At 40.2% G+C, this 13,471-nt stretch overlaps 1 protein-coding gene across 2 annotated transcripts in view; it reads right to left on the bottom strand.

Annotated features, from left to right (window-relative positions):
• Positions 1-485: 485 nt before the first annotated feature.
• ADAT2 (adenosine deaminase tRNA specific 2) overlaps positions 486-13,471 on the bottom strand; it is a 25,049-nt gene continuing 12,063 nt past the window's right edge. The window contains exons 3-7 of one of the 2 annotated variants that reach the window (XM_027765690.1): positions 13,118-13,222; positions 8,767-8,917; positions 6,999-7,105; positions 1,620-1,692; positions 489-1,504 (exon numbers count right to left, since the gene is read on the bottom strand). In XM_027765690.1, coding sequence (XP_027621491.1) covers positions 1,461-1,504; positions 1,620-1,692; positions 6,999-7,105; positions 8,767-8,917; positions 13,118-13,222 — 480 coding nt within the window. In that variant the 3' untranslated portion in view covers positions 489-1,460. Of the gene's footprint in view, positions 1,505-1,619; positions 1,693-6,998; positions 7,106-8,766; positions 8,918-13,117; positions 13,223-13,471 lie in introns of both variants that reach the window. The other variant, XM_014593018.2, reaches the window with a different exon arrangement.

Below are 13,471 nucleotides of genomic sequence, written 5' to 3' on the forward strand. Positions count from 1 at the left end.
TGCTTTGCATCAAGGAAATGAATCCACTGAAGAAATGCAACTGAGAAGGAGCTGTCCTCCAGGGTCTGGAGTTGGATTTCTGGTGGAATGGTGAGGCCCTCTTCTGGGCAAAGACACACAGTGCACCCAGCGTGGCTCTGCAGACAGCCCTTTTCATCAGAGTCCAGCCCTCACTGCAGTCAGTGAGAACACCTGGGACTTCCTGTTACGGATATCCTTTCTAGTGCTGTGTTTATTGTTCTGCATTTCAAATGTTAAACTTATTATCTGGACCTTTTCTTTCTTTCTTTTCTTTTCTTCTTTTTTTTTTTTTTTTTCAGGTTTAGGCCATAGGGCATGTGTGCTCACCAGAGATATAGAGAGAAGGAAACAGAAACCCTCTTCTCCCGAGGGTGGGAGGATGGCTACATTGCAGTCCTTTCTCCATTCTCCTCTCTTCTGGAGAGACCCCCTGGCATGATTTCCAAGCTGCTGGGTCTGAGACTTGAACTATGGTCATCCAAATGGGAGTCTCACACCTTTCCACACTACCTGCTAGTCCTTATTATCTGGACTTAAAAAAATAAATAAATAAAAGCTGTATTTAATTTGAGATAAATTGAAACTCCCACCACCAACTGGCACACCCATTCCCTTTACCCTGTGCTTTTTCCTATGCCATACTTCATACCACCCTCCAACGAACTGGATAACTGATTATATGTGTCATCTGTCTCCCCTTGCTAGGATGCAAGCTGCAGGAGGGCAGGGTGTTTGTTGGGTTCACTAATCCATGGAACAAATGGAGGCTGGCATAGTATAGTCGCTCAACAGCACTCATATTTTTATATTTTATTTTTAAAACTATTCATCTCCAAAATCATACACAAGGTTTTATGATAGCAATATGCTATAATTTAAAAATGACACTTAAGCATTTATTTTAAAAGTATTCATTTTCTCCAAATGCTTTATAAAAGCAAAAAAAAAAGGACCATATAATCATGATAATATATATACAACACACACACACAATTTAGAAAGAAGTCACAGGCCTCCAGTCCTGGGAGACTGAAATGCCCGTCCTGGAGGCTGTGTCCACAGGTGGCACACTCTTGTCCGAACGCATGCCAGGTCCCTGGGTCTGGTGCACATTCTCTGAAAAGTCAGCACTTTTTCTGGATGTGCATAATGTAGTGACCAGATGGATGTGCACTGCTTGCTAAGTTCTAAGACCTCAAACCTTAACTTTTTTATCCATCTTAAGACATCCTTTCGGCTTCTGGAAAAGCTAACAGTCGTTTACAATGGTCAGACTTCTGAAACATGCTAATTTGTTCACCTAACAGGGCAAAAGATCAGAGATAGCATTTTCCTGTAGATGAACAATATAGAAACATGAGTCAACGATGTCAACAGCTTTTGGTCCAAGAATCGTGTTCAGGTCACTTTGAGACGTGAGTTTTGTCATCAGAACAAGCTCAAGATTTCTGATAGTCCTTTTTCCGAACTTTGGATTTGGGTGCTGTAAAAAGAATAGAAAACAAAAAGAGAAAATGAAGAGCTAGGTGCATGTGAGACTTTCTTCATTTTGACTTGTTCTGATAGAGGTGCATTCCATACCAAAGGGGGAAACTGACCGTTTGGATTTTCTTGTTTGTAGAAGGTCTTTAACATTTCCACTGCTTCCTCAGCCCGGAACCCAGGAATGCACTAACAAAATGAGAAAGTTGAGAATGAACATATAGGCCTGTGAAAATGTGGATTTTTCTGTTTTCTGCTTTACAAAATAAATTGTCTGTGTACTCTTTAATATTTTGCTTAGGATGACATGTTTCTGTGTCCTTTGCAGCAGTCTGAAGAATCCCCACCCCCATTTTTAAAGCAAGTCCAGAGGCTGTTTATGAGCAATTGTGCTCCCATCAACACAGCAATACATACACAATTATGCAAACAAATGGCAGGTCACATTAACATACTTTGGGGTTAATAGTAATATAGATAAGGAAGTACACTTCCAAAAGAATACACATACCTCAGTCAAACATCAATCTCAATCGACTAATTATTATTTCTCAGTTGACTATTACCGAAGTTACCCTGCGTGAGATACTTAAACTCTACGCTTCGTATAAAAAGTATAGGAAATGGGACCAGCAGTTAGCGTAATGGCTATGTCGCTGGACTCCCATGTAGTTGACCATGATTTGAGTCCCGAACCTGGTGGCTTAAACTCACTCCGGGCACATGTGCGTGCGTGCCCAAGATCCTGAGAGGAGAATGGAGGAGAAGGGATTGTGGTGTGGCCATTCCACCTCGGGAGGTGATTTCTGTCTCTCTGTCTCTCTCTGTCTTTCTGGCAAACACACGCCCTATAGCAAAAACCTCTTCAATAAAAAAATGGTATAAGAAATAAGAAACCTATTCTGGTGGCACAGGAGGTGGCAAAATGAACTGCGGTGTTGGAAGCACGTTCCGTTCCAAGCTGGCCTAAAACTGAGCAGGATGCATGCACACACGTGTGTATATGTGTGCTCAGGATCCTGACGAGCTAGAGGCCGAGGAAAGGGGATCAAGACGTGACAACACCTTACTGAGGGGGTTCTCTCTTTCTCTCATATGCACAGACTATCATGAATAAAAATTTTAAAAATAGCTCTTAACTCAGAGGGATTTTATGAGGATAATGTCTGGTACAACAGAAGTGCTCATTAAGTGTCAGCTATTTTTATCTGCATTTATTTACTAGGCTTATTAAGTGTTTCACTGGCTTGTTCTACCACCCCACGGAAGGTTCTCAGATACCCAAGGACTCCTATTGACACAGACTGGTCTCCTTTCTACCTCCTTGCCGCTCACGACTGACCACAGCTGCTTCCTTTCAGAACTCTCTCCTCCCTTGACTTCTCAGGGCTTGTCCTCCTAACTGCTGTCTATCATCCCCTCCACAACTGCCCTGCACTTCCTTCCTGCCACACTAAGTGTTGGTGTCTCTGCTCACGGGCATCCACAGACACACTCAAAGCCCTATCCGTTCATGTGAAGTTACAGCAATGGTGCAACTTAGATGGTTCAGTAGAATCTCTCAGAAGCTCTGTAAAAACCCACCAATGCTTGTGCCATGTCTCTGGTCCAGTCGTCTAGGCAGGGACCTGGCAAAGGCATGCTCCCACTAAGATACAGGTAGAGAAGGAAACTGTATCACTCTAAGATACCAAAATATTATTTTCAAGTGTCCATTATAGCTACAAACTTGTGCCCTTAATAAAAAGCACACATTCTTAACAATTAAAAAAAAATAAAGAAGGTAAGTAATCAAAGTGGATAACCACCTTTGAAAAGAATAATTCTTTAGATCTCATCTATGAACTCTAAGGCTGCCTACACTACACAGTCACATGCTGTATAAAGATGTTTCAGTTAGTATTCTTAACTCGTCTGCTGTGTGGCGTAGATCATGCTGGGTAAAATTTCTTTACAAACTAAATGATGTAGAACAATTGAATGTATAAATAATAATAATAAAAGATGTTTCAGTTAGTGATGGATCATATATACAATTACAGTGAAGCCAGAAAGTTCCCAATGCCTATGGACATTACAGCTATCAGAATGCCCTATTATATATACATTCATCAGGATTAAAGTACGCATGATGACATTTTTCTATTCATCTCAATCATTGCCAACTAATTGTTTGATCTGTCATGTATTTGTCATTTCTATCCTAAATTATATTTTGATTGAATTTTTTTAAAAAATAACTTTAAAATGCCCTAGTGCAGGGTCGGCAGGTGGCGTGCTGGTGAAGGGCACTGGACTCCCACATGGCTGACCATGGTTCAAGTCCTGGACCTGGCAGCTTGCATTCTCACTCTCTCTCTCTGTCTGTCTCTTTCTGTTCCTCCCTGGTAAAATTTAAATAAATAAATAAATAAATAAATAAATGAAGTTAAATAAAATAATTCTTTAAGAAAGAGAAAAATGCTCCAGTGCAATGCATTATTCGTGTGTTTCCAATGATAGTACAAAAGCATAGCACATACAATTATGTACAGTACTAAATATTTGATAATGATGGACAACCATGCTACCCACTTATGTATTTACTATACTATACTTTTTACTATTATTTTAGCGTGTACTGCTACTTAAAAAAAAAAAAAGTTTGTTGTGAAGCAGTATGCTGTATTGAGCAAGCAGCAACCTCATACGATTTATGTTTACTGTGTCTCCTGATCCCATTATTTTCTCTTACATTTGATTTCGCTTCATTTTGTCTTGTTCACTATGGCCCTAAACCACACAAAATCCACTACCTACCGCACATAGCTCAGGGGTGCAGCAGGCTGTCTCATCTGGGCGTATGTAACTACACTCCATGATATCTGCACAAGGACAAAGCACCTACCCACACACTTCTCAGATTCTAGCCCCACTGCTAAGCAACGCCTGACCATATATTAAAAGAATCCATAATTTGGCAATAAGAAAACAGTATCTCACTTCCTAATCACCTTTTGCCCCAGAAAGTAGTCATATAAAAAGAAGAAAACAGAAGCCTGGGATATCAATGTTTTTCTTTAGAATCTCAAAACACCTTTAAAAACATAATTTGGCATCCAACCTGGACATACAGCTCACTCCATGAGCGTTCATTTTCATTTTCAGTGAGCCACTGGAGCCAGGTACACACACTGCACGTGAGCTTTTTTTGGCTCGGCCAGTTCAATGCCATGCAGAGGCGTGTTTCTGCCTTCCTGTCACTGATGTGTCAAAGAGAACTGCTTCACCCATGCCTGCCATCCAAAGGCTCATCTTTGATTAACCTTGTTAAGGTTAATCCTAAAATATTATGCTTTTAAAAAGAAAAGGACTTAACGAATGATGGGCTTGGTGAGCAGTTTACTTCAAAGACTTCAGCTATTCTTTGAATGTTAAAAGGACCTATAAGGGCTAAATATGGCTGAACCCCACTGAGAACACATTTTGTAAAAGGTCCATCTTGGAGTTTTCCCTGCTAAGCATTAGCTTTCCTAACAGTTCATTAGGGAATAGATAGCTTTTAGCATCACATCTCAAAAATAATGGTAGCGTGGGCAGGCCCCATAGTGCAGAATTTGCCCAAATTCTTTAGCTCATTCTCATAAAGGAAGTACAAAGTCAGCCATTCATTAGCAAAGAGTTATGTAAGCAAAGTGTGAACCACTAATAGAAGTGATTAGAAGAATCAAGTCCCTTTGTAGGTGTCTTTAATGATCAAGCTAACTGTATTGTTTACTTTCACAATCATCCCAATTTTTTTTCTTTTTATTGCCAGAGGGTGCATGCACTCACCAAAAAATCAAAAAGGAGAAAGACAGGGAGGAAAAAAAGCACCCTCCAATGGGGATCGGCCATGCCATAGTCCTTTTCTTTCCATTCCCATCAGGATGTGGGGCACACACGCACACAAGCCCAGTGTGTTTTTCAAGTAGCTGGACCAGAAAGCAAACCGCAGTTGGCCATGTGGGACCTAGTTCCTTAACCACTGCACTATGGGGCCTGCCCACACTACCATTATTTTTGAGATGTGATGCTAAAAGCTATCTATTCCCTAATGAACTGTTAGGAAAGCTAATGCTTAGCAGGGAAAACTCCAAGATGGACCTTTTACAAAATGTGTTCTCAGTGGGGTTCAGCCATATTTAGCCCTTATAGGTCCTTTTAACATTCAAAGAATAGCTGAGGTCTTTGAAGTAAACTGCTCACCAAGCCCATCATTTGTTAAGTCCTTTTCTTTTTAAAGCATAATATTTTAGGATTAACCTTAATAAGGTTATTCATTTTAAATTAATCTTAGGAAAAACAATCAAACTATAAAAACTGATCATACATCCACAAGCCAAAGTCTAAAATATAAATTCCTAATGCTCACAGTTGAAACTAGAAAAACTTTGAGAGAGGACCACCAGATGGCATAAGGGTTACGTCACTGGACTCCCACATAGTCAACTGTAGTTCAAGTCCTGGACCCAGCAATTTAAAACTCACACCAGGTATGTGTGCGTGTGTGCCCAAAATCCCAAGAGGAAAATGGAGGAGAAGGGATTATGGCATTGTCCTCCCTGGAGGGTGATTTCTCGCTTCCTGTCTCTGTCTTTCCAGCAAGCAGACACACCCTATAGCAAAAATCTCTCTTAAAAATAAATAAATAAATAAAAAACTTTGGAAGAGCTGGCAAGATTAAAGGGAAAGTAGAAATTATAAGAGATTTCAGACATAGATCCTTGGGTCTGAAGGAAATTTCCACATTAAAAGCACAGAAAAATAAGTAATGAAAATAAGGTGACTGATAAGATACCAAAAGTGGCCTGTGTGACAATCATGCAAAATGACTGAATTAGTTAAAAATACTTCATTTAGTGTCACTGACAAAGGCCAGGTTTCATCAAACTTGGTATAACAGGGAACTGGAAACAGTCATTGAATAAAAACTCTAATAACAAGAGCTTCTTTTGGGGGGGAGAGATGTTTGCTATAGGACATGGGCACTCACCAGAGAGACAGAGAGAAAACGAAGAAATCGCCCCCCACCAGGGGGTTGGCCATGATGCAATCCCTTCTCCTTCATTTTCCTCCTGAAAGTTTGGGCACACACACACTTGCTCCTGGTGTGTGTTTCAAGCCACTGGGACTTGAACCGCAGTCAGCCATGCGAGAGTCTAATACCTTAACCACTATGCTACCTGCTGGCCCCGCAAGAGTTTCTTTACACATACCTGAAGGTGTTGGTGAGAATTATCAGGAGTTACCTGGAAAGGCTGAGGACTCTCCTTCAGCAAAGAGTCTGTGAATGAAGAGAGGTAACCACTGACCTAGGAACTTTTTGTGCTGTCTGAGATATAAGAGGTCCTGAGATCCTGTCTGATTCTGTCATGGCTTCTTGGTATATTCAACACTGATTACCTACTCACGACCCCACAATGAGACAAAGGTAATTCAAAAGAAAGAAAAGAAATGTAAGTAGTTCATATTACCTGAAACGGTCTCCCAGTGTGTGGCAAGTCTGCAGAGGCAATATTTAAAACAGAGCCACAGCCACCAAATCGTTCATTCTGACAACCATACACAACCAGTGGGATTTCTAAGAGAGAATTAAGGTCCTACATAGAATGCAGTTCAATTGCACATCACGGCAAAACTAGGGTAGGTTTATACTAGCCATCCTGAAAAGTCTCACTACGGCTATGAAATAAGTTTAGGATCACTCTTAAAAGTCATACATCTGGGACCAGCAGTTGGCATAATTAGACTCCCATGTAGTCAACCGCAGTTTGAGTCCTAGACCCGGTGGCTTAAACTCACGCCAGGCACATGTGCATGCGTGCCCAAGATCCAGAGAGGAGAATGAAGGAGAAGGGATTGCGGCATGGCCATTCCCCCAGGGGGTGATTTCTCACTTTCTGTCTCTCTGCTTCTTTCTGTCTTTCTGGTGAGCACACGTACCCTACAGCAAAAACTTCTCAAAAAAAAAAAAAAGTTATACATCCAGTTACACAAAAGAAAAAGGTTTAAAGTACTTAGAAATTAACATCAAACAACTGCAAACAGAATGAAAATTGAGTATATAGGTGCATAATGTTCACAGTTTAATGTTCTCTCTGCTATTCTCTAAATCCTTTTGTCATAATCATTAGAGAGTTAGATCCAGAAAAGAGGCAGAGATTTTCACTTTCTAAAAGGAACAGATTGCTCCCTGTTCTTTCTTCAAATAAAATACAACCTATGCACCAAAACAAAATAGACTGAAGCTGAGAAACTCTTTAAGGCAGAGTGAGGAGAGAATTCTTAGTTGCCCATAACTACCCATTCAAAAGTTGTATATTTATCCTACTTAAAAAAGTGTGTTGGGGGTCAGTAGGTGGCATGGTGGTTAAGGTTCTAGACTGTCACATGGCCAACTGCAGTTCAAGTCCTGGACCTGGGAGCTGGCTTTCTCTCATTCTCTGTCTCTCTCTCTCTCTGTCTTTCTCTGGTAAACATGCATCGCTATAGCAAATTAAAATAACAATATAATGATAATGATGATAATAATAATAAGTAAAATTAAATAAATAATTATTTTTAAAAAAAGTACTTTTAAGATGATAAAAATACTTGCATGTACACAATAAAATAAGTAATGTAAAAAATATGCAAGAATGAAACTGAGTTTTTGAATTTTCAAATACTCCTTAAAAATATCTTTAGAAATGGATTGCATTCAGTATTTCTGTTGCTTGCTTCATGCAAGACACAAGTGGGGAGCTGTAACTTTATTTTCCATTTACTTAAAATTATAATATTGTAAATAATTTTATTTTTACTTATTTACTTAAAATTATTTATACATTGTGGTATGTATCATGGCGAAACAAATATATAAAAACAGAAAGAAACCTTTTAAATCACCCATAATCCATTATCCAAAGGCAAAACTTCGCTGTATATTTAATACTTTTCCTATATACACTGGTTAATAATCTAATTTAACTGAATTTATGATTTACCCTTACATAACAGTTAAGTTAGTTTAAACTTTTCTTTCTCTAGTTTGTTAGTCTAATAGTTCTATGTTTATTCATATAAAAAATAAAAGGCAATTTTACTATTTAAGACGCTTGCCCTTTTTTGGCCAAGAGACACTGTATTTTACAATGTGTTTCATAAGGCTGTGTTTTCCTCTATTAAGAGAACAGGTTATGAGTCTGGCCTCATTCATGTTCCCAAGAAGGGTCCAGGACATTAGCCCAAGTCAAAGGATACTGACGAGGCGGAGAGCAGTCGCACACATGATGCACGGCTCTACCGTGACGTACAACACGGTGTGTTCAAACACTTCAGAAGGACTCTTGTCACTGCAACGGCACCAGTCGAGGACCTGATCGATGGCCACCATTTCTGCATGTCGAGTCGCCTGAAAGAGAGGTGCTAGATTCAATATTGTGCTTTATGTAACTGCTATTTAACAAATATTCAGAAAATAAAAGATGTACGCCCATCGCTTCTGTCAGCATTTTAATGAATAAAGTATCAGGGCACTCAGCAGTTGTCAATGTATTCCCCAGTTCAAGTATCAAAACCTACAAAACATGGCCAGCAGATGGCATAACCATCAGTCACTGGACTCCCACATGGTTGACTGCAGCTCGAATCCCAGACCCGGGGGCTTGAAAATCACACTGGGCACGTGTGCAGCATGACTAAGATCATGGGAGGAGAAGGAATTGAAGCATGGCCATCCCCTCCATGCCCCGGGGAGTGATTTCTCACTTTCCCTATCACTGTCTCTCTCTCTCTCCCCGGCAAGTGCACCCACCTGAAGGCAAAAGCCTCTGCAAAGAAAACAAAACAAATAAAACCTCACCAATGAAGGATACCTAATTTGAAATGCATACAGCTCACGCTATTTTAATACTTTTAGTTAAGTATCTAAGTACCTTAGTGGAAATTCTTTCAATTAAAATGCCATAGAGAAGTCTTCCCACCCCCCCTAAAAAAAAAAAAAAAAAAAAAACCTACAGTCTCTCAATATTTTAAGGGAAGCTTGACATTTCCATAACCTTACACTCTGGCTTCAAATATATTTGCAGGGTTGTCACTGACCTCAGTTTAAGCAAATCTATATTTAGTTTACAAGAACATCATCATTCACATTTTTAGGGGAATGAGATTTTATATACTGGCCAATTCTAGAGAAGCAGAAATTTGATTTAGTATTAGTTCCAGATACCTTATGTGAGACAGTGTAGCATAATTAGTAATGACAGTGACATTAGTAATTATGTGACCTTGGGCAACTTTCCTAACTTCCCTAAGCTTTGGTTTTTCCATATGTAAAATGGGCACACTGATATTTGCACCTCTACAATCTCATAGAGCAATGTGAATTATGCAAAGCACAGTGCTGCATAAGTGCTCAGCTACCTCTCTCTCTCTTTTCTTCGTCCCCTTACCAAAACAGCTTAGTGACTATCACAGATTCTATATAGATAGCATTTATTAATAATTTAGTGAGTATCATAGATTCTATATAGATAGCATATATCAAAAATTTTACACTTAAAAACTAGCTGTGTACAGTCCATTATGCTAAATAAGTCCTGTGTAGCCATGTAGGACAAAAGTCTGTCTTGGGGACCAGCAGATGGCATAATGATTACATCACTAGACTCCTATGTAGTTGACCATGGTTCAAGTCCCAGACCTGGTGGCTTAAAATTCACGCTGGGCACATGTGCACGTGTACCCAGGATCCTGAGCGAATGGAGAAGAAGGGATTGTGGCATGGTCATTCCCCCGGAGGGGTGTTTTCTCACTTTCTGTCTCTCTGGGGAGCACATATACTCTATAGCAAACATCTCTCTCTAAAAACAAAACAAAACAAAAACAAAATCTCTGTCCTCAATAAGCATAGAATCTGTTGGGGCAAACAGGTACTCAGCTACCTGTGATGTAAAGCAGAGGGTAGAGTGCTACCCCAGCAGCCCAAGCTACCAGGCAGCCAGGGGCGGATGGGAATGAGGGACCATCGGGAGGTGACCAAAGGGCCAATGGGAGAATCACAGAATTAAGTCCCACTCAAAGATGGATGGTACTTTAAAGAAGGTGTTCTCTGAGCCAGCAGGTGGTGTGGTGGATAAGAACTGGATTTCCACATGCCTGGCCATAGTTCATGTCCTGTACTCAGTAGCTTGAAAATCACACCTGGCGTGTGTACATGCATGCCCAAAATCCAAAGAGAAGAATAGAGAAGGGGTTGCAGCATGGCCATCCCGCTAGTGTGTGATTTTCCACTTTCCATCTCTCTGTCTCCTCTCCAGCAAGCACACACACCATATGGCAGACACTTTGAAAAAAAAAAAAAGAAGAGGTTCTCAAAGAGGTTGGTTATGTACTAAAATCAACTGGAGAACTTAAAAAAAGGAAAAAGTTTCCCCAATGTGGGTGCTTTTTAAAAATGAGAGTCACAATGGGACCAGCAGTTAGTGTAATGGCTATATTGCTGAACTCCCCTGGAGTCGACCGCGGTTCGAGTCCTGGATCCAGTGGCTTAAACTCACTCCGGGCGCATGTGCGTGCATGCCCAAGGTCCTGAAAGGAGAATGGAGGAGAAGGGATTGCGGTATGGCCATCCCCCCTGGGGGGGGTGATTTCTCACTTTCTATCTCTCTGTCTGTCTCAGTCTTTCTGCTGTGCACATGCGCCCTATAGCAAAAACCTCTCAAAAATAAAAATTAAAAAAAAAGAAATAAAATGAGAGTCACAATTACTGAAATCAAGTTTCTCCATAACACCCGATTAGCAATTGTGTACTGAACCACCTCAGTCTACTTCCTATATATAAAAGAGACACAGCTAGGAGAAATCTATTTAATAGAGTAATCTTCTATAAGATACAGAACACCAAAATAAGTCCACATTAATTTCAAGGAGCAAAAGAAACCCAGGTCATTCAGGAGATAAGATATACTAGGATTCAAAGGTCTCATGGTAGAGACACCATGCTGAAACACAAAACACCAATTGGGAGCTAGGCAAGTTATTTACAATACAGAATTCACTCCGAAATAAGTACCCATATGTTCACTACTTGTGATACGTTTACTACTTTTCTCACAGATGTTTTGATATCTTCATGATACTGTGGGAATAGGGGTTCCTGCTTTACACGTGTTCTGCTGAATCTTGCTTTCCTTTTCTTCTTGATAGATGGCGATAAATACACTTCAATGTCCCCATACCACCAGCAGCAGTTTGTTCTCTGGCTCCCATGATCACATGATAAGATCGAAGTCTGTGTGAAGGGCCTTACGGTTATAAGTCATCCATGGGCTTACCTTATACTTTTATAATCACGGAAGTTGGTACTTTGGGCCAGCAGATGGCATGGTGGTTAAGGCACTGGATCCCACACGGCTGATTCCTCAGTTAAGAGTCTTGGCCACAGCAGCTTGAAAAACATGCTCGCAGGTGTGTGTGCCCAAAATCCCGAGAAGAGAATAGAGGAGAAGGGACTGTGACATGGTCATCTCCCTGGGGAGGGAGGGCTGATTTCTCACTTTCTCTCTCTCTCTTTCTCTCTCTGTTTTTCTCTGTCTCTCTCCTGCAAGCACATGTACCCTATGGCAAAATTTAAAAAAAAATACAAATTGGTATTTCACTCATATATCCCAAGTGTACTTATTGTGATATATTGTTGTGATACCACATTAAGAAGCAATGCCTTAGGACCAGCAATTGGAGTAATGGTTATGTAGCTGGACTACCATGTAGTCAGCTGTGGCTCGAGTCCTAGACCCAGTGGTTTAAACTCAGGCTGGGCACGTGTGTATGCATGCCTAAGATCTCAAGATGAGAATGGAGTAGAAGGGACTGTGGCGTGGACATCACCCCTGGGGGGTGATTTTTCACTTTCTGTCTCTCTGTTGAGCACATGTATAGAGCACATGTGCCCTATAACAAAAACTTCTCCAATAAAAAAAAGGAAGATGCATTGCCTTAAACCATGAACTTCCTAAACTCAGCACAATGAAAATCACACAAGCTATTATTAAAATGTACACATGTACCTGCCAGACAGCTCATGTTAGAGACCTGATGCTGTTGAATTATTTGATATAGAACTAGCTTCCTTTATACCTCCCTTCAAAGTTACAAACTAAAGATTTTTCTAATTTACTCGGAGAAAAACATTATATAAAGGTACTAAAGAATGCATTACAAGTTAAATTGATCTATTTTGTAAATTAGAATTTTCATATATTAGATTTGCTAAATCTGCAGGTAAGACCTGTTTCTTCCATGCTGTCACTCCGATGCAATAAAACCCCTCTTGGGATTCACTCAAGTGCAAAAATAAAACTCTACAAAAAAGAAAATTAACCACCAAGATTTTAATGCTTCACTAAATTTTTCTGAATTCTACACACACACAAAAAAATCAACATGTATTGCCTTTTTAAATCATAAAATAGTATTAGAAAAAAGGGATCTGAAGGAAAGAAACCTAGCACTGACGCATGTCAGACTATCGTCAGCCTCACTTCTCACAATGTAAGTTCACTCTGCTCCTACCGTCCAGACTGTATGTTTGCAATTAAACTGTTCAACTCACGTTTTTGGTTTGATTCACTTCATTTCTTCCCTTCCCCACAACTTCATTGTTGTACACCATAAGGCAGCCAACAGGAACCTCAGTGTTCTCAAGGGCATCTTTGGCCTAAAGCATGAAGTAGAAAATCTAAGATGTAATGTACAATACTTGAAAAAATACCATGGTGTGGGAAGCTGCGCACCAGCGAGTCTGCTGAGGTTTCTCAGAGAGCAAACAATTACCATGATTGGTTCCCTTCCAAAAACCTGACCTTCGAAACCTTGCTCTGATTGGCCACTAGAATCCCTCAAATTTGCATATCCGGCACCTCATGATTGGTCCAAAAGCAACCAATCATAACCCACCATTTACAAC

Source organism: Tupaia chinensis, unplaced genomic scaffold (assembly GCF_000334495.1).
Source record: "Tupaia chinensis unplaced genomic scaffold, TupChi_1.0 Scaffold139457_1, whole genome shotgun sequence".
NCBI classification, from domain to species: Eukaryota; Metazoa; Chordata; class Mammalia; order Scandentia; family Tupaiidae; genus Tupaia; species Tupaia belangeri.